Source organism: Brachyistius frenatus, unplaced genomic scaffold (genome assembly GCF_029030835.1).
Source record: "Brachyistius frenatus isolate BFR_SWC_R1_liver_20210118 unplaced genomic scaffold, ASM2903083v1 Contig_8, whole genome shotgun sequence".
Classification (NCBI taxonomy): domain Eukaryota; kingdom Metazoa; phylum Chordata; class Actinopteri; family Embiotocidae; genus Brachyistius; species Brachyistius frenatus.
The window spans coordinates 3,735,435-3,760,195 of NW_027210607.1; the positions used below are offsets into that span (position 1 = coordinate 3,735,435).

The following is a 24,761-nucleotide window of genomic DNA, read 5'->3' on the forward strand; positions in this document are numbered from 1 at the left end:
GTCCACCGTATATTCTCTCACATGTTTGGAAGAGGAGGGTAAGGTGTTCAGTTGGTTGCAGTCTATAAACCCACCATTAAATGCCACTAAATCCTGCACACTGATCCTTTAAAGTCAAGTTCGTCGAGCACATGAATTGGTGGTTGGTGGACGTCAATCACTAACAGAGCTGTTGGCTGATATGAAGCCAAGAGGAAGGGTGCTTTCTCGAGATTCATTACAGTACAGTGCAGAGGAAATGATAAATCTGAACAAATGTACAGTACACAGTACGTTGGTGTGATTAAAAACTCAGAAGTGAAAGATGGAATTCAACATGTTGGCAGAGACACATTATGGTAATACGATCCCCTAGTATAACAGACTGCAATCCATTATTACATTAGTTACTAAACCCAGTAAGGCTCTATTAGGTTAACAATAAAGCTACTTGAGGAGTCAACGTCTGCTCTGTCTGATGAGCAGTTTGATGGAGGGTTAATAATAGTTGTTTCTGTCTGTGTTCAGTGGAGAAAGGGACGTAATGTGGGACATGTTAGACTGGAGCAGCGGCTTGAGTTGTGGGACGGCGGTTAACATCCAAATTTGTTGGAGTTGGAGGTTTGTGTGAATTAAGGCTGTTACAATATCAGATTTTCACCACATAATTAGCATGACCAAAAAAAAAACTATTGCAGCTATAGATGACACCACTGATGCAGCTTGGCTCTACAGCAAGATCGAAGTAACAACTTACTTTTGCTAACAAGTGAAGTAATGTTATTACTTCTTCTCTGAGTACTGTGCAACTGTAACAGATTTCACCTTTATGAGGGTTTTTATGAGGAGTGTTATAGAGCCGGAGAAAACAGGAGTCTTCTGTGGCTCGAAGGAGCTTCGCAAAGTGTAAAAAATAGTCTTCATGGTGTTTAATGAAAGTTGCTACCAAACATCATTGTGGGAAATGAAGGATCTATCCACTTCTTTTTGGAGTTTGGTCCATACAAGATATCAAAAACATTTAAACATTCCTTTTTTTAAATCTATCTCTTGAATCCTCAAACTTAACAGAAGTACAAGACTAAGATACTACAGTGCCTCGAATAATGGCAGTGAATGAAAAATAATTCAGATGGGTGCTTTACCAAATCTTCACTGCTCACAAAAGCAGCAGTTTGTTCAAGTACAAAACGTTGTGAAATGTAAATCTAAACAAACTATAGATGAAGAGAAACAGGAAAAGTAGCTCATCCCTATTTCCTGTATAAGCGTGAAGCTGCACAAACCACAGACATAAAGCCAAAGCTGGCAGATATCTCATAATCATGTTTGCATTACATTCACATACAGAAAACTAACACCTCTAAACGCTGCGTGTGGTGCAGACTGCACACTGTATTTAATGTGTAATACTTCCTGAGCAAATGAGCTACAATATCAAAATGTTTTATAGTTTTTATACTGTTAAATATGAAACATTAGAGCAGAGAATCCTTACTTTCCTTCTGTATTTTCTCCTTTTGTCCCTCTCTTTGTCCTTCATGACAGGAACAGTGTGTGGGCTGACACGCACACACACGCGCACGCGCACACGCACACGCACACAGTAAATGAGTGAGTGAGCGAGAGAGCAAATGTTTAAGAGGACAATGCAAAAGCTCACTACCCAGAGTTAGAAAACCACTCATCTAAATCAGGGAAATTATGATAATGGGGGATCTCATTATTCTCCAACTCTCTCCGAATCAGTCACTGACATCACATCATTATAGACGTATTCATATAAACAGATTGGATGGCATAAATAGGAAGCTGGCACCTTCAAAACTTTCTCATCTGCTTTGTCTAATGTCTCCCCGTGTGTTGGTGTGTGAGGCAGGAAGCACAGGTCTCAGGAAGGGGTTGTGGGGGGACGTAGGGGTCACCATTCGGGACAGGGGCGCCACGTGACCAAACGCAGAACTCCCCGATTCTTCGATTGCCCTGTGAGAATTAATTAATCATGAATTAGTCATTAATTTATACATCATTTTAGATTTAAGAACCAAACTCTAATCTTCATAGTGAAACACCAAATAACTAAGACTGCTTCAGACTGACACATAAAAAATACCCATAGCCACTTGTGTAATGACTGAGCTCTGGCAAGAAAAAAATCCCGGCGACGTCTGACCGTTGCACCAGACAGTTAATCAATCCAAGTGCTTGTCTTTTTTCTGGTTTGGGGAAAAAAATATGGGAGGCCAGCCTAATCAGCAGAGGAAACAGATCTCAGGGGGCGTCGGGCACCAGGAAAATGGATCTGGGTTGTGAAAAACCACCATTACCACGAGCTGCTCTGGATTCAGCCATCTGGAGATGCTTGCTCCAAAAGCCGGTAAAGTTTGCTAAACTGGGGCCCAACTAGGAAACAGGTTTACGCCTCCCTAACAGACAGCCAACACTCCCAGAGGGCAGCCATGTTTGCTCTACACAGCGAGATATGTGAAAGAACTTGTCATTGTTGTACTGACTGTTGAAACACTTTTAGACTTGTTTTTCGGAAAGGAATCATTTTTCGTTGCTTTTCAGTAGCAGTTCCTCAGAAACAATATTCAGTCCCTTCAGCAGATTTTTTTGTGATTGTTGAAATAAAAAATGCTGGATTTTGCATCGCCTTTCTTCAAAAATAGTGATGCAGTCTGTGGCGTTTTATGTGCCTTTTTTTTTCTTTCTTTTTTAAGCAAAATGGCAGGAATTGGTGAAAATTGAAAGCGGAAGAAAGGAAATTATGATTTTTTTTTTCTACACCTAATAAAGACAGTCACATGTAACCACTTTCAGTAATAATAAGAATACCGCACATGACAAATAGGTGGAAACATTTTAATTGAAATTTTTTTATTTTATTTTTTTTAATTCAAAGATAGATGGGCTTAAACTTAATACAAAATTTAAAATGAAAAAAAGAGTCTTAAAACTGACATAGCTTTACAAACTGTGGCTGTGATATAAAACATATAGGTCACACCCGCTAAGAAATAGTGTTTTTAAATGCTTTTATAATAATTTGTGTGGATGAGTGGATGACCACATGTAAATTTGGTAGCCTAATTCCCACACTAAGACCACATTCCCCATAAACCCTTTCACTTCAAGTTTTGTCCTTTTTCCAGTCAGCCACTATGTGGTTTATTTTGATGAGGAGAGGAAAGGAGGAAGAGCTGACTGTAAATGAGGAGTTATTTGTGTTGGCAGAAAAAAGTTGTATTTAGAAAGGCTCAATGTGTTTCGTAATGCCTTCAGCATAGCTTCTATAAAGTATATTTATTGCAGAAAAACTGCAGTAATTAAAAAAAATTGTAAGCTACTGCAAATGTCGTGGAGATTGGAAGAATCTGTATGAATCATTGTTTGTGAACTCAGTGTTTTAGGAGGAGGGGAAATAATTTTGGCCTGAAATGAACCTTCTTGACATTTTCTTATCAATTTTTCAAGTCTTTGTATTTCCTGTCTGTCTCTCTTCAGGAATGCCATCCATTGTTTTGTTTTTTAAACTCTTTTTGAACATTTCCAATTACTGCAGCCTTTTCCAACTGACCATTGAGTTGTATCTCACCAGCCCACTCATGCAAAAAGGAGGTATAGTTAGCTGATGCAAATACCTACAAAGCTTTAAAGCAATGCCACTTAAATACGTAATAGCACAAAGAAGAAAAGATCAAATAAAGAACATTAAAAAACAATAATTATTCATTATGTCTAATCATGCTTTGACACGGTATTTCTCTTATTTGCCCATTTACCAATGACAATGAACACTGCAAATTTTTCTAATTTTCAGTATAATTCCCAGATAGACCACACCTTCCCCATGTTGAGCAGAGAATGTAAAGCAGGTTGTACTCTTAGAAAAAGGACTACTTAGCTTCTTTTCTTTAAAAAGTCAAATAGAGTAAATATGATTGATATTCTTGTTAAAATAACTAGTCAACATTTAAATTATTGGTTTGCTCAGACAGGTTTACCATTATTTCTGAGTTCATTTTTCTAATCTGAGAACATCTGTTTGGTGAAGTCAGATCAAACCTGATGTCAATGGAGTGCATTAGATTGCCCTCCAGTGGACATTTGTTACAATTGTTCTATGTCTAAAACTCATTTTAATATTTTTTTTATTTTGGATATAGGAGGCCTGGTGGGAGAAAGAAAGCTCAGTGTGCTACAGTTGATAAAAGAAAATACTTTTCAAAACATAAAGTTAAAAAAAGTAAGTTTGAGGACAATTCCATTTTCTTTGTAGGTTGACAGATTTTTCTAGATGATGAGATAAAAACATATATTCTGTTCTATAAAATAAAATTGCAAAAATAAGATTATTTTGTTCTGACTCTTTGAATGTCAAAATAATGATTGAGCAAACACTTTAAAATGGCTTCATACAAACTGAAGCCGAGTTAAGACTCACCCAGAGGAGCCTGCAGGACGGGACCCCGCGACACAGACTGCAGCAGCAGCAGAGTTATAGGCTGCCTTGCCAGTGTAGCCGGGGATGGTGCTTCGGCTGGCACAGAAAAATAAGTTTACAAAATATATATATCAGAATCTGTTACAGGAGGCTGACTATCCCACCGTGAGAGGAATTTCAAAGATACCCACTCTTTCAGAATCTGTGACTGAGTGTATTAAAAAAATAGCTTACGGGTAAAATAAATTTCATGCTGAAGAAAGAAAGCCCCAGAGGAACCGCAGTGAATCCACAGTGTGTGTGTGTGTGTGTGTGTGTGTGTGTGTGTGTGTGTGTGTGTGTGTGTGTGTGTGTGTGTGTGTGTGTGTGTGTGTGTGTGTGTGTGTGTGTGTGTGTGTGTGTGTGTGTGATAGAGGTGTATGTCACCGTGCTGTTGGTGTGTACGGAGGCACGATGCTCCTCTTCAGGGTCAGAGGGTCAAAGTCTTCATCCCGGTTGTCAATGTTATCCATGTTTTCTGAGCCAATCGTCCCGCTGCAAATACACGAGAAACCACACACGCAGCAGGTCAAAGGTCAGCTCTCAGAGAACAGGCTTGGGAACTGGTTTCATGAAGTCATGCTGATACACACAGTACTGGTCAAAAGGTTTAGGCGCTGAAGAACGCATTCAAAAATAAGAATAATTTGTCAATTATCTTCGTACAACGCTCAGTAAACAGAACTTTCCACAGTTCCTCTGTGGATTTAAGATGTCTCACTGTCTTCTGTGTCTTCACGATGTCCCACACTGACTCCATGATGTTGAGATTAACGCTCTGTGGGGGCCGTACTACAGTACGTGTTGCTAGACTCTTTCGTCCTATCTTTGAAGATGGTTCTTTATGACTCTGGTTGAATGTCTGAGGTCATCGTCATGCAGCAAAATAAACATGGGACTGACTAAACATCCAAAGTGCCTGAAACATTTGCACAGAACTACATGCAAGACATCTGTACTCACGTGTACAGAGGGATTTGACCGGATCTCGGACATCCACTGCAGCTGAAAAAAACAACCAAGTTGCTTTAAACTCCAGGACAAGTCGAGTTTTCACTGATTGCTTAAAACTTACAATGATATGGGCTTCTTGGCATCGTTCCTTGATCGAAGCTGTCGTCTGTTCCACTCAACTCCCACAGACTTGGAGAGGACAGTAACAACAAGTCTTTAAGCAGAATTTATCACCTACAACATAAACACAGTCTTTGGTAGATGTGTGACAATGTTAATGTTGGAAAACTATAAACTCAAAAACCTCAATCACTGATGAGTGTGGCATTCAGTGTTTCATCATCTGAAATCTTAACCCCGTTGTTTGAAGACATCAAAGGACAAGTGTTGTAACAGTCTTCCTGTTTGTAACTAATCCCATTAACAGACAAAAAACAACAAAGTGTGCCTGTTGGGACGTCCAGCTGTGGATTAATACACGGTTTGTGAGTAACAGCATCAGGTTGGTGCATGTGGGATTGACTCATAATAAACTAAAGTGCACATGTTCATTGTACTGAAGGAACATGTCACCCAGTACAAAAGGCTAACTGGTGAATTTCTGACAGGACAAGGGAAGCAAGCGTGACATTTCCAGGTGGAGAGCTTCTCAAACTGGATCAATACGGTGAAAAAAAACACAGAGAGAGAAAGAGAGAGAGTGTGAGGGATTTGTGCAGTGTCACGGCTGAGTGGGCAGATTAGCCCAGTGTGGTTCTGTGAGGTGTCGGCTGAGTTCTGAAGCTCCACTTGCTGATTTACTGTTTCTGTGGATGCATCTTCAAACATCATTTTAACGTTGAGTCACTGACGACGGTTGCTGACTGACTGAAAAACATAAAAATTACAAGAACAGGAGCTGAAATCCAAAAAATTGAGGCTTCAAAATAATCATAAATTGTAACTAGTGCTGGTCGTGACTGCAAAAGCAGCAACAGTGACAGTCCCAGAGGAGGACCACAGTGGATTCAGGACCACAGCTGATCATCAGCAGTCCATGTGATGGCTAAAGACAACAGGGACAAGATAACCGAGGTTTGGTCAGCAGGATGAGGCCGTCTGGCTCAGCTGGTGTTTTTTAACAGAAATCATCTGAAATCAGAACCAACACTAATTTCCGTCAGTCAGTTGTGGGAACAGGTATAAACCTCCTGGAGCCGACAGCTGGTGAAAAGACAACAACTGAGCTCCAGCCTTGGCAGTGTTTAGTCATTGTTTGTCTGCTATGGCTCACCTGCCACAGCTGAGCTCGGCTGTCGTAGCGCCTCGGTGAGGGACGTTCACGAACTGGGTCCGCTGATCTCTCCAGAGTCGTTTCTGGTGCCTTCAAGCGCCGGGGTAACTTCATATCCCAACCAACTTCCTCATAACTCCTGCAAACAAATGGGAAAATTCTGGCCATGAAACCGTGAGCCGAGGGCCTTCAGTGCAATTGATTAACTTGATTCCCGAAGATCATTTGCTCCCATTTGAAATCTTTAAAAGCCTCCTTCATTGTGCAAAGTATATTCTACAGCTTATTAACAGGGGAGCTGAATCTTACACGAGGCTTGAAGCAAAGTTGCACTTCATCAGCATTATTTCATTGAGCAGCAGTTAACACAACAAGAGGATATATTGGTCCCTGATGACATCACTGGAGCGCAAAATCCAACCTATTCACTCCCAATAACCCTCAACTCAAAAATACGCTGCGTGTGGACTTTATATAACAGATCATGAGGGAGGTGAGCTTTGGTTAGCTTTAATACACTGAAAGGAAATAATTAAAGGTCACTGTGTACTGACCTCTGTGTTGCAGAAGTGTATCTGAAGCGGTGAACTGCTGGTGGGTCATCTGTCCACAGCCTCAAATGAGAAGCGAAGGCATCCTTAAAAAAAAAAAAAAAAAAAAAAATCATACTATGGACGTATTATTTAGACAATGGTTTTATCTTTTGCCCACCTTATAAAAAAAAAAAAGCAGATCAATATGTTTAAATCATTTGTGTTGATTTCCTTCTTACTTTATGTGTACTTTTTCGAGAAGAAGCTTATGCGTGTTTACTCCATGAGTATGATTTTTGTAAGCAGCAAATTATTAAAAATCCATGTGCAAATGAAGCATCACTTAAAATCCCACATGGTTAAGTACCCCATTAACTTGTAATATAAACAGCCTAATGCCTCTAACACCAGCCCAATGAGCTTTACAAATTACCTCTGGTACTTGCAGATCTGTAATGACTCCATATTTGATACAATCTGCACAACATTATCTTAGCTCAAATTCATGCAGTGAATGTAAATGCATAGTGAGGTAGACTTATGCCATGCCAGCAGCTTTACAAGGCTGCAGGTTGGCAAACAGCCATGTTTTGAACTCAGTGGCTAACATGCTAAAAAGCCAAATAGCGTGTACGGTATATGTCCCCTTTGTTTACCACTAAATGCATTAACATGTTCGCATTTGCTACTAACAATTGTTGGCATGTTATCACTAAACACAGCACAGCTGAAGCTGATGGGAAGGCCATTTGTTTTGCAGGTATTTGGTTAAATAAAAAGTATCACATAATACTGCCGCTAGATAAAACCACAGGTTATCACAGAATTATTATTACAGTTCATCCTATAGGGAACAATAATGTTTGAAATAAAATTTTATGGGAATCCATTCAACAGTTAGAGATCTTTTGGCCTGAAACCAACAGACTGAAATTACCATCTTTAAAGCCAATGCTGCTGGTGTGTCTAAAAGCACAAAACATCAGGATGTTGTCTAAATGACTAAAGAGAAACAAATCCAGATATACACTCTTAAGTCAAAACCTGAATGAATCAATCAGACAATTTGATGTTTTTATACATCAGCAAGCAGCAGCATGTTCACCACTCTCCTCCCACACTTCACACTGCTTAAATACAGGCATCAATCAAGCCTGCATCCACTAGACAACACTTAACTGAGTGCTGCAAAGCTTCTCCTTTTCCTCATTAATATATGTCAACGTAAGTATGATTACTTCAAGTAGCAGATTCTCAAACAAAAATAATAAAGCAAGATTATGTTCTCAAAGTGAACACCTGCCCACATAATAGTAGACTAATGAGAGGCTTTAAACACGTGTGCTGAAACCCAAAGGGAGATATGCTTCTATGAATTACTGTTGCATATTTAATATGTGCTCGTGCTATGATAGGGAAGTGATGAATTCGCCAGTGATGTGAGGAAGTGTGACAATAACTACTTTGTCTGGAAACCAAGCCAGCAGTATTGGTTCAACCAAAATATTTGCAGTGTTGATTTATAGACCTAATCTGCTTGAACTGAAGCAGATTAGGTCTATAAATCAATGAGTGTTTATGAACTCACATAGTTAAACAGGAAAAATGAATGAAATATTTAATGTGTGTTCAATTTCTCATTCCCTCAAAACAAGCAAACTGAGGACACCACAGTGCACTTCGGTAGGAAAGCGGCTTAGTTGTCACCCACCTGTGGTCCGGCATGTTTATCAGGAAGACTGCCGTACGTCGTCCCTCCAGTTGGTGTCTTCACTGAGTCTGATTGAATCTTAACAGGATTAGTTGACCCTTAGGATGACACGACAACAACTTCATCTCTGAGACACCAGAAAACTGAACTATCCACAGCAGTAACTGCTCTGAAGTCAAATTAGACTGGGAGGAGGCCCCGGGGCAGAAATCAGCCAAGGGTCCCTGCTGAAACAGTGGTACTGAGAGGAGACCTCTCGTCTGACGTCACGCTGAGCGTATTGCGTCACTTCCTGTCTACAAACATTGTGTTACTTCTCTCTGCTATTTCAGCTTCTCTTCCTGAATTATACGCATCTTAACTCTCTCCACACTTCTTCTAATCTCAAATTAAAACTCACGTTTGCTCTTCTTGAGCAATTCTACTGTTAAAACTTTGACCAACGTTCACTTAACTTGGTGTTTTGGTACTGCTAGCTTAGCAGTTAGCAATGGCGTCCCTCTCTCCCTCCACCTCTTCTTGTTTTTCCTGCTCTGTGTGTGACATGTTTAGTTACGACCCTGCCTCCCTTAATGATAATGCTACCTGTAATAAATGTAGTGTAGTTAGGGCTCTGGAGGCCAGGATCATAGAATTAGAATCACAGCTGTGCACCATGCTAAATAACCAGCCCAGGGCTACAGGCTCTTAGTCAGCCGGTCCCCCGCAGCACCCGGACAGCCGGGCGGCCGGGTGGCAGGGCGAAGGAGGCCTCGTCCCAAGAAGAAGCCCACGGTTCACGTCTCCAAACGATTTTCCCCACTCGGCAAAACACCCGCTGAGAAACCAACTCTGGTTATCGGAGACTCTATTTAACGTGAAGTTAGTGAAACCAGCGGCCAGAGACAGATGTCTTCTCGGGGCCAGAGACAGATGTCTTCCAGGGGACAGAGTCAAATGTCTTCCCGGGGACAGAGTCAGATGTCTTCCCGGGACCAGAGTCAGATGTCTTCCCGGGGACAGAGTCGGATGTCTTCCCGGGGACAGAGTCGGATGTCTTCCCGGGGACAGAGTCGGATGTCTTCCCGGGGCCAGAGTCAGATGTCTTCTCGGGGCCAGAGTCAGATGTCTTCCCGGGGCCAGAGTGGGCGAAATTGAATCAAACCTAAAACTGCTGACTAAGGCTAATCGTAAATACAGTCAGATTGTTATTAACGTCGGCAGTAACGACACCCGGTTACACCAATCGGAGATCACTAAAGTTAATGTTGAATCTGTGTGCAACTTTAAAAAAACAATGTCGGTCTCCGTAGTTTTCTCTGGACCCCTTCCTAACCGGACTAGTGATGACATGTTTAGCCGTACGTCTTCACTTCACCGCTGGTTGTCGAGGTGATGTCCCACTAACAATGTGGGCTTCATTGACAACTGGAATAGTTTCTGGGGAAAACCTGGTCTGATCCGGAGAGACGGCATCCATCCTACTTTGGATGGTGCAGCTCTTCTTTCTAGAAACATGGCCATGTCTCTTAACAGCCCTAAAACCTGACATCCAGGGTTGAGGCCAGGACACAGAGTTGCAGTCTTACAGCTCCTCTGCAGCTTCTTTAGAGCTGTAACTCACCCAAAACATTCAACATCCTGTAGAGGTTGTGTCTGTACCCAGACCACCTATATTTAAAAAACTCAAGAAGAGATGTATTAATAAAAATGTAATAAAAATGTATCCTACCAAATTAATGGATCAAAAAAATCTGACAATTAAAAGCGGACTATTAAATATCAGATCTCTCTGGTCTAAATCTTTGTTAGTAAATGACTTGATAACTGATCATTAGATTGATTTACTCTGTCTCACAGAGACTTGGCTGAAGCAGGAAGAATATGTTAGTATTAATGAAGCAACTCCTCCCAGTCATATTAATGATCATATTCCTAGAGATTCAGGCCGAGGAGGAGGAGTGGCAGCAATCTTCCACTCAAGTTTATCAATTAATCCAAAGCTGAAACTTAGTTATAAATCATTTGAGAGTTTGACTCTTAGTCTCTCACACCCAAACTGGAAAGCACAGAAACCAATTATACTTGTTGTTTATCGCCCACCTGGTCCTTATTCAGAGTTTCTAACTGAATTCTCTGACTTTTGATCAGATTTAGTGCTGAGTTCAGATAAAGTGATGATAGTGGGAGACTTTAACACTCATGTTGACGTGGACAACGATAGCCTCAGTTCTACTTTCAGCTCATTATTAGATTCTATAGGCGTTTCTCAGAATGTAAATAAACCCCGTCACTGTGGTAACCACACCCTCCATCTGGTTCTGTCGTATGGCATGGAAACTGAAAATGTAATTGTATTTCCTCAAAACCCTGTTTTGTCGGACCACTTCTTATTAACATCTGAAGTTACATTAATAGACTACACAGCATGTGGGAATAAATCCCACTACAGTAGATGTCTGTCAGATGATGCAGTGGCCAAGTTTAAGGAAGCAGTTACATGCTTATTCTCTTCAATGCCGTGTGTTAAAGCAGTGGAAGACATCTACGTTGATCTTAGTCCCACACAAGTGGATCATCTGGTAGAAAACACTGCAGTATCTCTGCTACAACTCTAGATGATGTCGCCCCTCTGAAGAAGAGAGTAATGAACCAGAGGAGGCGTCTCCGTGGTACAACTCAGAACTACGCTCTGCTAGGCAGGCGACTAGAAAGCTGGAAAGGAAATGGCGTTCCACTAATTTAGAAGAATTTCACCTGGCCTGGAAGGATAGTCTAATATTATACAAGAAAACTCTTTGTAAGGCCAGGACTTTATACTATTCATCATTAATAGAGGACAACAAGAACAACCCCAGGTTTCTTTTCAGCACTGTAGCAGGCTGACAAAGAGTCACAGTTCTGTTGAGCCCTCTGTTCCTTCAGCTCTCAGCAGTAATGACTTCATCAACTTCTTTACTAATAAAATTCTTACTATTAGGGAGAGAATCGGGCAGACCTTCCCTGCCACCATCACTGATGTGATGTTAAGTACAGCAACCCTGGAAGCAACTGTAGGACCAGATGTAAACTTGGAACATTTCTCTCCTGTTGAGTTCTCTGAGTTAACTAGAATTATTTCTTCATCTGGATCCACTAGCTGTCTGTTAGATCCCATCCCAACTAAACTTTTTAAGGACGTCTTCCCTTTAATTAATACTTCCATATTAGATCAGATCAATCTATCTATTGTAACTGGCTATGTACCGCAGGCTTTTAAAGTGGCTGTAATTAAACCTTTACTTAAAAAGCCGACTCTTGATCCAGCTGTTTTAGGAAACTACAGACCAATTTCCAACCTGACCTTTATTTCTAAAATCTTTGAAAAAGTTGTTGCAAATCAACTTTGTGATCATTTACAAAGGAATGATCTGTTTGAAGATTTTCAGTCAGGTTTCAGAGTTCATCATAGCACAGAAACAGCTCTGGTGAAAGTTACTAACGACCTTTTGTTAGCCTCAGATAATGGACTTGTCTCTGTACTTGTTCTTCTGGACCTCAGTGCTGCTTTTGATACGATTGATCATACGATCTTATTACAGAGATTAGAAGACATTACAAGGATTAAAGGAACTGCATTAGACTGGTTCAAATCCTACTTATCAGATAGATTCCAGTTTGTCCATGTCAACAATGAATCTTCCAGGCAAACAAGAGTTACTTATGGAGTTCCACAAGGCTAAGTGTTAGGCCCAATACTTTTTACTTTGTACATGCTTCCATTAGGAGATGTCATCAGGAAGCACTGCATTAACTTCCATTGTTATGCAGATGGCACTCAGCTATATCTTTCTATAAAACCAGATGAAACAGTTAGTAAAACTTGAAGAATGTCTAAAAGACATAAAGGCCTGGATGACCAAAAACTTCCTGCTTCTAAATTCAGACAAAACAGAAGTTATTGTACTTGGTCCTAAACACCTCAGAAAATCTTTCTGTAATCACTTAGTTACTCTAGATGACGTTGTCTTGGCCTCCAGCAAAACTGTGAGGAACCTTGGAGTCATATTTGATGAGGATTTGTCCTTTAGACACCATATAAAGAAAATCTCCAGAACTGCCTTCTTTCATCTACGTAATATTAATAAAATCAGGAAAATCCTTCCTCAGCGTGACGCAGAAAAACTCATTCATGCGTTTGTTACTTCTAGACTAGATTATTGTAATTCCTTGCTGTTAAGATGTCCAAATTACTCATTAAAAATCCTGCAGCTGATCCAAAATGCTGCAGCAAGAGTACTGACGGGATTTAGCGAGAGATCACATTTCTCCAGTTTTAGCTTCTCTTCACTGGCTTCCTGTGAAATCAAGAATATAATTTAAAATTCTCTTGATGACTTACAAAGCCGGACATGACCAGGCTCCATCATATCTCAGAGATCTTATAGAACCATATAATCCTAGCAGAGCACTTCTCTCTCAGTACGCTGGTCTACTTGTGGTTCCTAGAGTTTACAGAAGTAGAATGGGAGGCAGAGAACTTCAGTTTTCAGGCTCCTCTCCTGTGGAACCAACTCCCAGTTTGTGTTTGAGGGGCAGAAACCCTCTCTAGCTTTAAGATTAGACTCAAAACGTTCCTTTTTGATAAAGCCTATAGTTAGGGCTGGCTCAGGTAGACCTGAACCAACCCTTAGTTATGCTGTTATAGGCCGAGGCTGCTGGGGGACCTCGTTACATGCTGAGCTTCTTTTCTTTCCTCCTACTCTTTAACTGACTCATACCTCACCATCTTTTTCTCTCCCATAGTTTTTGCTTATTGTCTGTTGTCTCCATTCAGTTCCCTCGCTCACATAGTTTCTCTTCTTTCTTTTCCAGATGTCTCGTCAAGGAGCTGCATGTCTCTGCCCTGCGCTTGTCGTCTCCACCAACAGTTTTTCTCTTCTATCTCTATGCTGTCCTTTTCTCTCTCTGCTCTCCTCTCACCCCAACTGGTCAAGGCAGATGGCCGCCCACCCCTGAGCCTGGTTCTGTCGGAGGTTTCTTCCTGTTAAAGGGAGTTTTTCTTCCCTCTGTTGGAGCTTTTTCTCCCCTAAAGAGGAGGGTTTTTTTTTCCCCCTTAGCTTATGTGGGAATTATTGAATTGTTGGGTTTCTCTGTATAATATTGTAAAGTCTTGCTGTCAGGACTTTAATGTGTTAAGTGCCATGAAATAACCTATGTTGTGATTTGGTGCTATATAAATAAAGTTGAATTGAATTGGAACTTTCCCAGTGTCTGTGAATTGTGTATAAATCCTGTTGCCTTTAAGTACTCAACAGAGCACAAGACCACCAGTATGAATTATTCAGTATTTTGACCAAAGAAGACACCAATTAGCAAGCACTCCTACTTGTGATTACAAGATGCCCCAGGTTTGTTATGTGACAGATTGTTTGTGATAATTTCTTAAAAGAGAAATTAATGCAACATGAACATGTACAACCAAATTAACTTTTAATAAATACCATCCGTGCAACAGTTGTCCTTCTTAAAGCTAACTAAGACAGCAGGCATAGCGAACAGCAAAGTCCTCAAATAAACATGGCTCCAATTAAATTTTTTGGACATTTTATAAGGATTCAATTGCAATAAAGCCTGAATGGCAAACAGAAATGAAAATGAAATCATTATACCTTATACCGACACCATGGGAAGCTCCAACTGAGGTCATCAGTTCGGACATCGGATGCCTTTGTGAGTGTGCAGAACACTCTTTCAGAACTGGACAACTGGACTTCAACAAAGTACCACAGACACGTGACGGTGATACCCAGAGTACTGACTGCTTTATAACATGCATCCACGTTTTGGCCCATCCACAACAATCCACTCAGTAGGGCATTTGTGATTTAAGTCCCTCTCAAAGCTGAACCAACTGGACCTTTTAGTAGTGGTACAAACTACGTTTCTCTGATGGGGGACAACATTCACTGGCGGTTCAGTACAAACACTAGAAGCCTGCAGCTCTTCTAAAGGTAAGCCATGATTCTTTATTTACTGTAAGATAACAGCCTTGGCTGCAAAATGTGAAATTACTTTTCGGTCTGTCTCAGTTTATTTTGGAAGGACTAGAGTTGCCCATGTAGTCTATTTCAAATAGTGTCCCAATGATTCATGTGCAGTGCGTGCGTGTGTGTGGTGAAAGTGAAAGAAACACTTGCAGCATGGTTTGGAGTTGGACTGTTGGTTGTGGATACAAACTCATGTTGTCAAGCATTTGCATGATGGATTGAGCTGTTGAGCAGCAGTTTGTGCCTCCTCGCTGTAACCTTATGCCCCACAAATACAGTTGTATTGGTGCCGAGTCTGACAGCATTGACTACTCTACAGTAGATTGACTATCCATTTTCATTGCTCTGACCTAAAGAACAAGAGATTGTAGTGTTTTACCGTTGAGTCTCGCTCTGACGGCTGCATCTGGGATCCTCCTGGAGTTCCAGGCCTTGTCCTCCCTCAAGTCGACACAGACGGTGGGGTTTGGGGCTGTTTGAGGCCTGTCTCTGAAACCTGGAGGGACCCACAGAGCAGACGCCACATGATGGAAATCTATGAATTTCTGTCGACCTTTGACCCCCAAGTCCACCTGAGCTCCAGCACTGAGCTGACCACAGCAAGGGTCCAACAGGGGGACGTCATCTCGTAACGGAGCCAGGGCGACATGCCCGGCAGGGGGGTGAAGTCTCGTAGAACCTGCACGTCCAGTTTGTAGTCCATCTCTACCACCACCACGGTGCAGACTGGAGCTCAGCCGCCTGATGACATGCAGCTCTGCGGAGAACGGCTTGTTGGGATCCAAAATTGCAGTCATCGCTGCCTTTGGAGAAGCTCGCAGAGCGACTGTGTGTCTATGCAGTGAGCGCTCGTTGCTCAGAAACCGTCTGTGTTTTCTGCTGAGATCAAATTACTGACATGCAGAGAGGCCACATGACCTGGCTGTGTAGGCGCAGCTCCGCGTACCTGAACACAACATTTATTCTGGATTTGTTACAGTCATGGAGAACAAAGTTCCCGTAAACATCCCCTAGTTCCCGTAAACATCCCCTGGTTTCTATTCTGCACACCACACAGTGCTGATTCACCTCAGGGGAGCATTCACAATTAATCGTGTTTCCTCTAAGCTGCTATCTTTTTTGTCATCCTACAACAATCAATTTATCACACTGGCCAAATAAAAATATTTTATCTGTCGTCAGGGGCGACTGTTGTCCTCGGAAAATTACTCCACACAAATGTGTTTTGGTGATTCTCCTGAGAGAATACTACATTCCTTCTTGTGATGGGTTGGGAGTTATTTTCTATTTTTAATAGCGTTTCCTAAATATGACCGCTAGATGGCGGAATAGAGCCTGTATTGTCGGATGGAACCATTAGAAACAGGCCTGTGCGTGCAGCCCTGTACCTCATAAATTCAAATGACAGACCAAAAATATCACGGCATAAAAATACACATCTCAGTTGTAATATTATGATGATACATTATGAGTTTAAAAATACTATTATGGTACAACAAGGTGACCATAACCATAAAACTGAGTTGGCCTGAGGTCCCTGCAGGACTAATAGAATGATTTTACTGTGTGTGCGTGCAGACGAAACAAGCTGCTTTCTCAGCCCCCAAGTGCTGTTAGTTGACTGAGGAACTTCAAATGTAAGCTATGTTTTTAAAGTTGACAGTAAACTAAATGAAAATTATGTAAATCACATAGAGGCATAAAGTGTTTTTACAAAGGGTTTAATCTGGTGAATGTGCCAGCTTGAAAGAGCTGTCTTATATTCAGTGGAGCAAAAAAACAACAAAAAAAACAGAAATACCAAGTGCCTTTTAATTAGTCTGCTGAGGTTGTTTGAAATATATTGTGAAAATATAAATATGCCACATAAATACATAGGTGCGCATCCTGCAGCTACATGTGCATGCTTTATATTTAAATAGGGAAAGCAGCCTTGCTGGGTAGCATTTTTCTTGAGAGAGAATTCATGTAAATGTGTCAGTGGCGATGATGGTGATGCTTACTGATAGATGATTTTTACTCAGGCTGTCATTAGCAAATGTAAACACCCAAGAGCTGTTGAAAAGGATGTGTTAAAAATAGCCTAATTAGAGTAATTCTGATAACTGAGTGGTGAATATGCCCGACTCCCACACAATGTTCCTCTACAAAAGGAGAGCACAAATGACACTTGTGAGATCTAATGTGGGCTCCTTCTTTTGAAATCACTCTCCTGACTGAAAAGAAAAGTAGCATATGTTGCATCAGACTCACATCTCATGAGCTTGTGCTCGGTATTTCCACACATTTCTAATGAATGGGGTTACATAGGTCCACAAGATTTATTGCATTTGGAGTCCATTAATTATTCCCATACCTATAAATCCTCATATATCATATTGTGTTCCCGCAGTTCTCTGTATCCCAATTATTCCAGGTATTTATTTTTTTCCGTTATTGCGGGATTTTAAATACCAACCTTAGTCTGAGATGACTGTACTTTTCGCAGGGAATCAGATATTTCTGGAGTGAGGAGTCATTACCATCGGAGCAGCCCTTGTTACTGAATCCTGTGTTATTAGTCAGCTTGTCTGCCATTCTCTAGACTCCTCCACAGACTTAGAAATTATTTAAATCTCCCCTCTTTGCCCATGGTGCCAGACCCAGTGCTATAGTGCTGCAGCCACTAATTTGTGTCGGCTGCATTCATCTGAGAGAAACTGTTGCTTTGGATTAAGAGGCGTTGTTGTTGGTGCTGCTGCTGCTTTTGCTGCAGAGGGTCATCAAAGCAAAGTCACAATTGTCGTGTTGGTTGTCTGAAGACAATATGGGCTGATGCTGCTGTGGGCAGGGCATCATTTTTGTTAATCAGACAGCAGGGCTGAGGGTGACCCAGTCTGACACCTCGGGATCAGACAGCCAGGGCTGGGAGGTGATGCGGCTCAGGGAATAGATCATCCCAGAGTGGAGAGGATGCTCCAAAATATTAAGGGACAGCATCTTTCATCACTGCAAGAACAGAGCTGCAACACAATTAAACAGAAAAATGGGACCAGATGACTGACAGATATTAATGATTGCATATTATTTCTGTGTAAAGCTTTGATGCATTAGGTGCCTGTGGATGCCGGTAGGGCCATTTCTCATGAAAGTCATACCTATAGCCAGCCACCTCTTTGTATGCATGCTATGCAATAGTGTTCATACAATGAGCCTCATCAACATTTGATGCTTAAAGCATCCAGTGCTGGGATTATGTCCGTATGTTTTGTAAACTGATGAAAATGCATGACCATATTTATAGCATTCTATAGCTAAGTCATAGCTCATTGACCATTTTCATCACACTGTAAAGGCAGTGAATTGATTACTGCGCGTTCACCATGCATGCATGCATTGGATTAGAGGGCAAACCGACTGAAGTGAACTCTGTCTCATGCTCTGTGCGGCAGGCACCCTCAACCACTTGGAAAAATCCACACAGAGTGCAGAGATGAAGCTCCCACAAGCGGCGGGGGTAGCCATGTCCTCAGAGAGTGGCCTAAGGCTTTATTGTAGCGCTGCTTCCCTGCCTTCGGTTGTTGCAGCTCTCCGCTTGTCACACTCAGTTAGCTCAATGAAGTAATGAATATGCCGCTGTACATTTTTCATGAGGGAGGTGGGAGTGAAAAATCTGCTCCTTATAATGCTTTTAATATGGAAGTTTTCACACACACTCCTCCCCCGCAGAGAACTCTCCGGGCTATCTTGATGCTGCATGAGCATGATGCTTAATGTTAACATTCCCCAGGGGAGAGTCAGCATAGTGCAATGTCACTTTCAGTGATGAATACGTTGACTACAGCAGATATACAAGCAGCTGTAAATCATGAGTAAGTTGGGATAACACGGCCGACCCTGTTTTGAAAGAAGGCTGGGGCTGCACAGGAAATAACTGGTGGAAAAAAAAAAAACAGAACTATTCAGTCACTGACATAGGTGACTCAGTCACATCATTACAGTAACAAATTAGTTTACCAGGAAGCACACCCATGAGCTTCCTAAAATGGAGGACTATTAAGTGTGAAAGGGAGACATAATGATGCAAAGATGAATGTTTTTGAACAACAAAAGTAATCAACAAAAAAATAATTAGGCAAATGACTCCGGTTAGACATATTTGTAACTATTATAAATGAACTATTTTGAACTGTTTAATATGCATGGAAACAAATATCCAGTAAATAGAAAAACACTCAGATGATTACCAACCAGCTAACGATAAAGGTGTTTGTGCCCCATGTGGGCATCTGTCGTGATTGTGGGGTAGCTCAACTAGATAGAAAATATATAATGAATGTGATAGTAAAAATATATCCACATATTTGTGTTCAAAATGTCGTGATGCTGCTCTTTACTAGGTTTATTGCCGCAAGAACCAATAAGCTTCCAATTACAATAGGCGGCAACCTCAGAACACCATAGCAGAGTACAACCGGATAGCACGCCAAAGTGTGGATTACACACTAGACACTTTAGTCCACTAGAGGATCCTGCATCAGTGTTATGGTTTTGCCGAGGGCCTGACCTCATGATTAGGGTTAGGTAAAGATCATGGGTTGGGGTAAAATACATGATTTTATGTACTGTAAGTACAGTAAGATGGTCATGCAAGTTACTACTCAAGTTAAATCTATGGCGCTTTCTTACAGACTCAAACACCGGTCGTCTCGAAAGTCTAGTTTGTTCCATCAGATTAAGGCCACACACTTCTAGATAAAATGAGAATCTTTTTTTTTTTTGCATAGAATTGGGATCACGATTATCCCTCTCCAATTATTTTTCAATATTTTACAATGAGTTTAGTTCACTCATTGACATAAATCAGAAGCAAAAAAACAAACAACTAATGGTGACTGCATTACATTTTGTAATGACCTAAGTTGAAATAACAGGGGATGCACTGCCACCAGCTACAATCTGTCCTGCTCAAAAATGCATGCACCCCTTAACTCTCAGTATGACTCTTCAACTCCAAGTTTGATGGGAGACAAAAAAATGTAACAGCACAATTTAACATTACGTAAAGAACCCGACAAAGAAGATACTTCATTTTTAAACAGTAGGCCTACTACTTTGCCAAATCCTTACAATGCCTGATAGTGTTCCTTGTCGCTGTTGTGGTCTCCGAGGTGCATGCAGTTCTCAGCAGGCTGGCAGAACTCGGCACGACAGGAATATGAACTTTGGACGACAGAAAGGGAACGCCTTTGTTTTTAGCTAAAGTGCAGCAGCTTCATGAATGTGATACTGAACATAAAAACATTCACTTCCACTGGGTTTATTTTCCTTACTGCCAGTTCCAGTTTCTGCAGCTCTGCGACATGTGGTGTGAGTAAACAAGTAAAATAACTTAAAGCCATGAATGAAAACTTGAACTAACTTGCTAAGTAATTGCTAAGTTGGCTAAAACTGATAAACAGTTTACTTTGCAAGCTAGAGGCAAATTTAAGGCTAGTTCTGCTGTGCAACGCAAAGTAAGAGTGGTCGAAATGCTAAGTTAATAAACAAAAGATAATTGTATGAAAAGGGCATGTTGTCAATATCCACTTCTTGCACTATTACTTAACCTCAGCTTTAAAATGAAATGAACACATGACAGGTAGTGATGATGAAGGTAGTGATGATGATGATGATGAGGTACTTTAGTGCTTCTTTTAGGGACATGGACGTACGTCATACAGAAGGCTGTTTCATACCTATGACAGGGATATTTTTGCTCTTCTTTAAGGTGTTTAAATGTGACGCACAGGTCACCACTCCACCTCTGCTTTTGATCCGTGCCTAGTGACACATCTCTGATTTTCAATTTCAAATAAGACGTTGCATTAGACAAATACACACTGAAGGTAATGGACTTCCTCTGTTGTTCAGAAAGATGGACTTGTCCCTCGAGACTACAGTTTCCATTATTAAACCTACAACACATTACCCACCTACCTAGGCTGTTTCCATTCCCCCTGACCAAGGTGAAATTACCTGCTTTAGAAACTTAAACAGAGTAAAGAAGCCACTGAGTGGTCGCCCACAGTCTGAATCTCCATTTCCACTCTGTCAGGTTGAAATTTTAATGTTCTTTTTTGAAAGGCAGAAAAGCAAAAGACAAATTCTGCAGGGTTGTTTGCATTGAGGTCAGACATCCTTATAGTTTTCATACTGTATATACAACAAAATATCCTAAGGGAACCTACAGCAGCATGTGAGCCAGTGGTAATACATTCACCGGGCACACTGGCAGCATGTATCAAGACCTGGATGATGAATTACCATACAAGGGCCGAGGAAAATAAAAGAACACCTCTGGATGAATGCTGTGTTGCAAATGCAAACACTTAGTATTCCACGGGGCCGAGACAAAAGCTGCTTCCTTTATGATAACCCAACAATCCACAATACTATCTCCAGTCTGACAGCAACTTATGCAGATGTGCGTGGCTCAGCGGTGCGCTCCTCAATTGAACCCACCCTTCAAAAGTGTTCAGCAAGCAGGTCACATTGACGAAGGCTGCCTGTTGTGGATGAAATGCTGAAACGGTGTCCTCCAAGATGCTCTAAAGGCCTATCACTCAGCTCCCTGGCCTATAACAGCTCGTGATGGATAGGGCCAGATTGAACCCGCAGCCGCCTGTCCACTCCCTGTCATAACGTGAAAGTAGGAGATTTGCTTGTCCCCAGGCTTAGATTGCTTCTTAACTCTAAGACAAAGCCAAGGTTTGTGTTTGTTCCCGCATGATGTCTTTATAAGACCTGGTAGTAGTTAATTGAAACATATCTGTCACCATGCGAGATGTGTGGCGCAGATGTATGAATGGGAAGGCAATTGAACATGGCGTTGGTGATTGTCACCCTCATCTGGAGGCAAGACCAGGCAGAAAGGTGAAATTGAAAATGTGAATATCCAGCTAATGGCAGAGGAGGAGAGCTGGAGATATAATACTGAATCTATAAAGGACAATTTCAGGCCCTAGACTCTGGAGACTCAGGCGCTCAATCATGAAGTGATTCACTGAGATTGATCAAGGGGCGTTGTAATCACAGGGGAATGTTACATGTGGCTCCAAGGATGACTCGCAGAAGTGTCAAGAGATTCAAAGCTGGATTTAATGGATTTGAGGTGATGTGCTTAGAAATCATTTCAGAAGGTGCAAATAGAATCCTCAAAGCATTTTACCAGCATTTAGCAGCTGTCCAGTGAAATTAATGTTCAGGACAGAGAAATCTGGAGGAATAAATTCGCTATCCGAGAAACAGAAGGCTTGAATTTACTCTGTATTCTCACAGCAGACATTCAAACGTCCTGGCTCTCTGAAAGAAGAATCAGAAATCTACTAATGAACCACGCTGTTGATAACAGTCCCATATTAAGCAGAAAGCCTAAATGCACTTACAGATAATAAGCCTTCTTTTATTTAAAGTGATTCTGGTTAAAAGCTCAGTGCTCCCTCTGAAATTGAAATAAACGCAAATGTGACATTAAATATTCATAACTTTCAGCTATCATCTAGATCCTCCTGTTGCAAGGATAAATGTGCAACAAAAAAACACAGTCCTATGTAATTATTCACTTCTAATGAGTGACGAGTCCATGAGGGTAGATTACTGCATCATTATGGGAAAGTGACTTTCTCTGTGTTACATGAGATAGCATGAGCTGAATGAGCTGCTTTCTGGAGATATCGTTTATCAAAGTTCACAACACCGGCTGGCAGAGATGCAGGCAGGAAACCTGCACTCTGAACAATTGTTTTATGGGCTCCTGGAACATTTTCACCTTGTGGTCAAATCGTGGTCTCAAAGAGCTTTTAATGCATTTGATGAGATTGCAGACAGAAAGGGCCACTGACTTGTGCTCAAGCTCGTGTCACAGAAATTATGAAAGTAAACTGGTGCTTTCAAAACTTTTGATTGAATTTGTCACTGAAGTGGTTTGTTCTAAAGCTTCAATCAAACTGCATCTTTATTCGGAGCTTTAAAGAGGAGCCGGTGCTGGCATGTTGATGAAATCACTGTTTTCCTATTTTGCATTGCATTGTGACATAATAATTCAATAAAACAACAAAAGGAGGCTTATTATCAGTTAAAAAAAAACAACTGAAGGAGGCTTTACAAATTCAACTCGTGCATTAGAGGACTTTATTAAGCAGCTTTTGGAGAAATTGGAAATATTCACAGCATTTCCCACAAGTGAGTGTAGTAAATTCATTACATGTTTTTCTTGAAAGACTTGGCTGACAAAGATATCCAGAAGGGACGACCGGGTTTGAAATGCAAAAGGCTATACTGATAAAACACGTGACTCATGGAAAAATAAAGTCAGTTTGTCTTAGTTATTAGGCTTTTAGTTTTTTTCTGACTATGACTCAACATATGGTGAGTCTCTAAGTCGTGACCTCTAAAATGCATTGGTGTTTGACAAATATAGACCCATTTATACAGCTATACAGGCTGAGATTCAAATTAAAATAAGATAACATTAATTGTAATTTTTTTTTACAACATAGTATCGATACGAAGAGATGACCACATTTTTTTTTTTTTTTGCTTTTGCTCAATAGTTCGAACATACCAAAGATAGATTATTCAGCACAGTAAGAAATACCCAAATACAAATAGTAAACAAATGACGTTTGGTTGTTCCAACATTTCTGAGCACAGGTTTTTGCTGGCAGGTTCATGCACCCCAGCACGGTCATCGTCATGCTTCAATCCTGCTTCTAAATGATCTCTTGATCACTTAGCACAAAACATACACATATAAATCTACATTTTCAAGGTTACTGTCATCAAAATTCTGCAAAATCAAGGATAGCATGCTAACATCTACTTATTTATCCTTTTATCTGTGTGATTTGTAATGTCATCGACTCCAAATAATGGTAAAGACTTACATACCATAAAACAAAATGAAGGCTTTCATAAAGATTTTGGATCTGAAAGTTGGACACCAGTTAAACAAGACAACTACCTGTTGAACATTATTTTGAGTCCCATTTGAGCATATTGTATGAATAATTTTTTAACCTCCCCAATAATAATTAAAGTGGTAAAGTGCTATTTTTTTTGGAGCAATGCTCCTGTTGATTTCGGTCCAGGGCGACTTTCTTGGAGAGGATCTCTGTGTTATTTCCAGTGGAGATAGACCACAATTTATTTATTGAGCGCAGTGTGAAATTTGATTTTAGTGTGCAACTGGCGAAAGTGGAAAATGTATTTGCCAATGTTGGGCAAATACCACCGCAACAACAACAATGGCAACAATAACAAAAACAAAAATTAAAGTCATCAGTCGAGCAAGAGCTCATCAAATGGACTGTTGCTGTAATGTGAGGTTGTAGGTGGGCCCCGTCCGGGCTTTCTCTTCAGGCCTGACCTGCTCAATGTATGAACATAGTGTGTTTGGAGCAACTGTAGCTCAGGTGGTAGAGCGGTGGAGAGCTGCAGGGTTGGGGTTTGGTCCACATGCAGGCATGTCCTTGGGAAAGACATTGAACCCGGAGTTTCTCCTCTGGCTGCTCTGGTGTATGAATGGCTCAATAAGAGGGAAACATTTTAATTGTTAAGTACAAAAAAAGTGTCGTACAAAAGCAGTTCATTTACCATTTCTGTCGACTTCAAGGTGATAAAAGTCTCCCTCCTGGCTTTGATTAAACCTTGAAAAATCATCAATGGTGATCAAAATTACATATTTTTAAGTTTTCTACAAGGAAAAAAACAAACAGGATGGTATTTATCTCATCTCATAATATCACCCCGCGCCTCAACTGGCCATGGTGAGTCATCGAAATGTCCACTCTGCCCT

General features: G+C 40.9%; 1 protein-coding gene across 1 annotated transcript; it reads right to left on the reverse strand.

Annotated features, from left to right (window-relative positions):
• Nucleotides 1–1,130: 1,130 nt before the first annotated feature.
• On the reverse strand, nucleotides 1,131–15,741 carry LOC138615919 (protein SPMIP7). The gene is made up of 10 exons (XM_069689799.1): nucleotides 15,324–15,741; nucleotides 8,937–9,034; nucleotides 7,247–7,329; nucleotides 6,693–6,831; nucleotides 6,267–6,286; nucleotides 5,541–5,633; nucleotides 5,429–5,470; nucleotides 4,853–4,960; nucleotides 4,427–4,522; nucleotides 1,131–1,962 (listed from the first exon to the last, which is right to left on the reverse strand). The coding sequence occupies exons 1-10, from the start codon at nucleotides 15,739–15,741 to the stop codon at nucleotides 1,812–1,814; spliced, it is 1,248 nt and encodes a 415-aa protein (XP_069545900.1). The 3' UTR covers nucleotides 1,131–1,811.
• Between the last annotated feature and the right edge of the window lie 9,020 nt (nucleotides 15,742–24,761).

Excerpts from the sequence above, each read along its gene's own strand:
- LOC138615919 (XM_069689799.1), bottom strand. The coding sequence starts at position 15,741 with ATGACTGCAATTTTGGATCCCAACAAGCCGTTCTCCGCAGAGCTGCAT. Across the intron at positions 9,035-15,323 it reads CGTCAGAGCGAGACTCAACG|GGTCAACTAATCCTGTTAAG; the intron begins GTAAAACACTAC and ends TGTCATCCTAAG. Across the intron at positions 4,523-4,852 it reads CCGTACACACCAACAGCACG|CCGAAGCACCATCCCCGGCT; the intron begins GTGACATACACC and ends TTTCTGTGCCAG.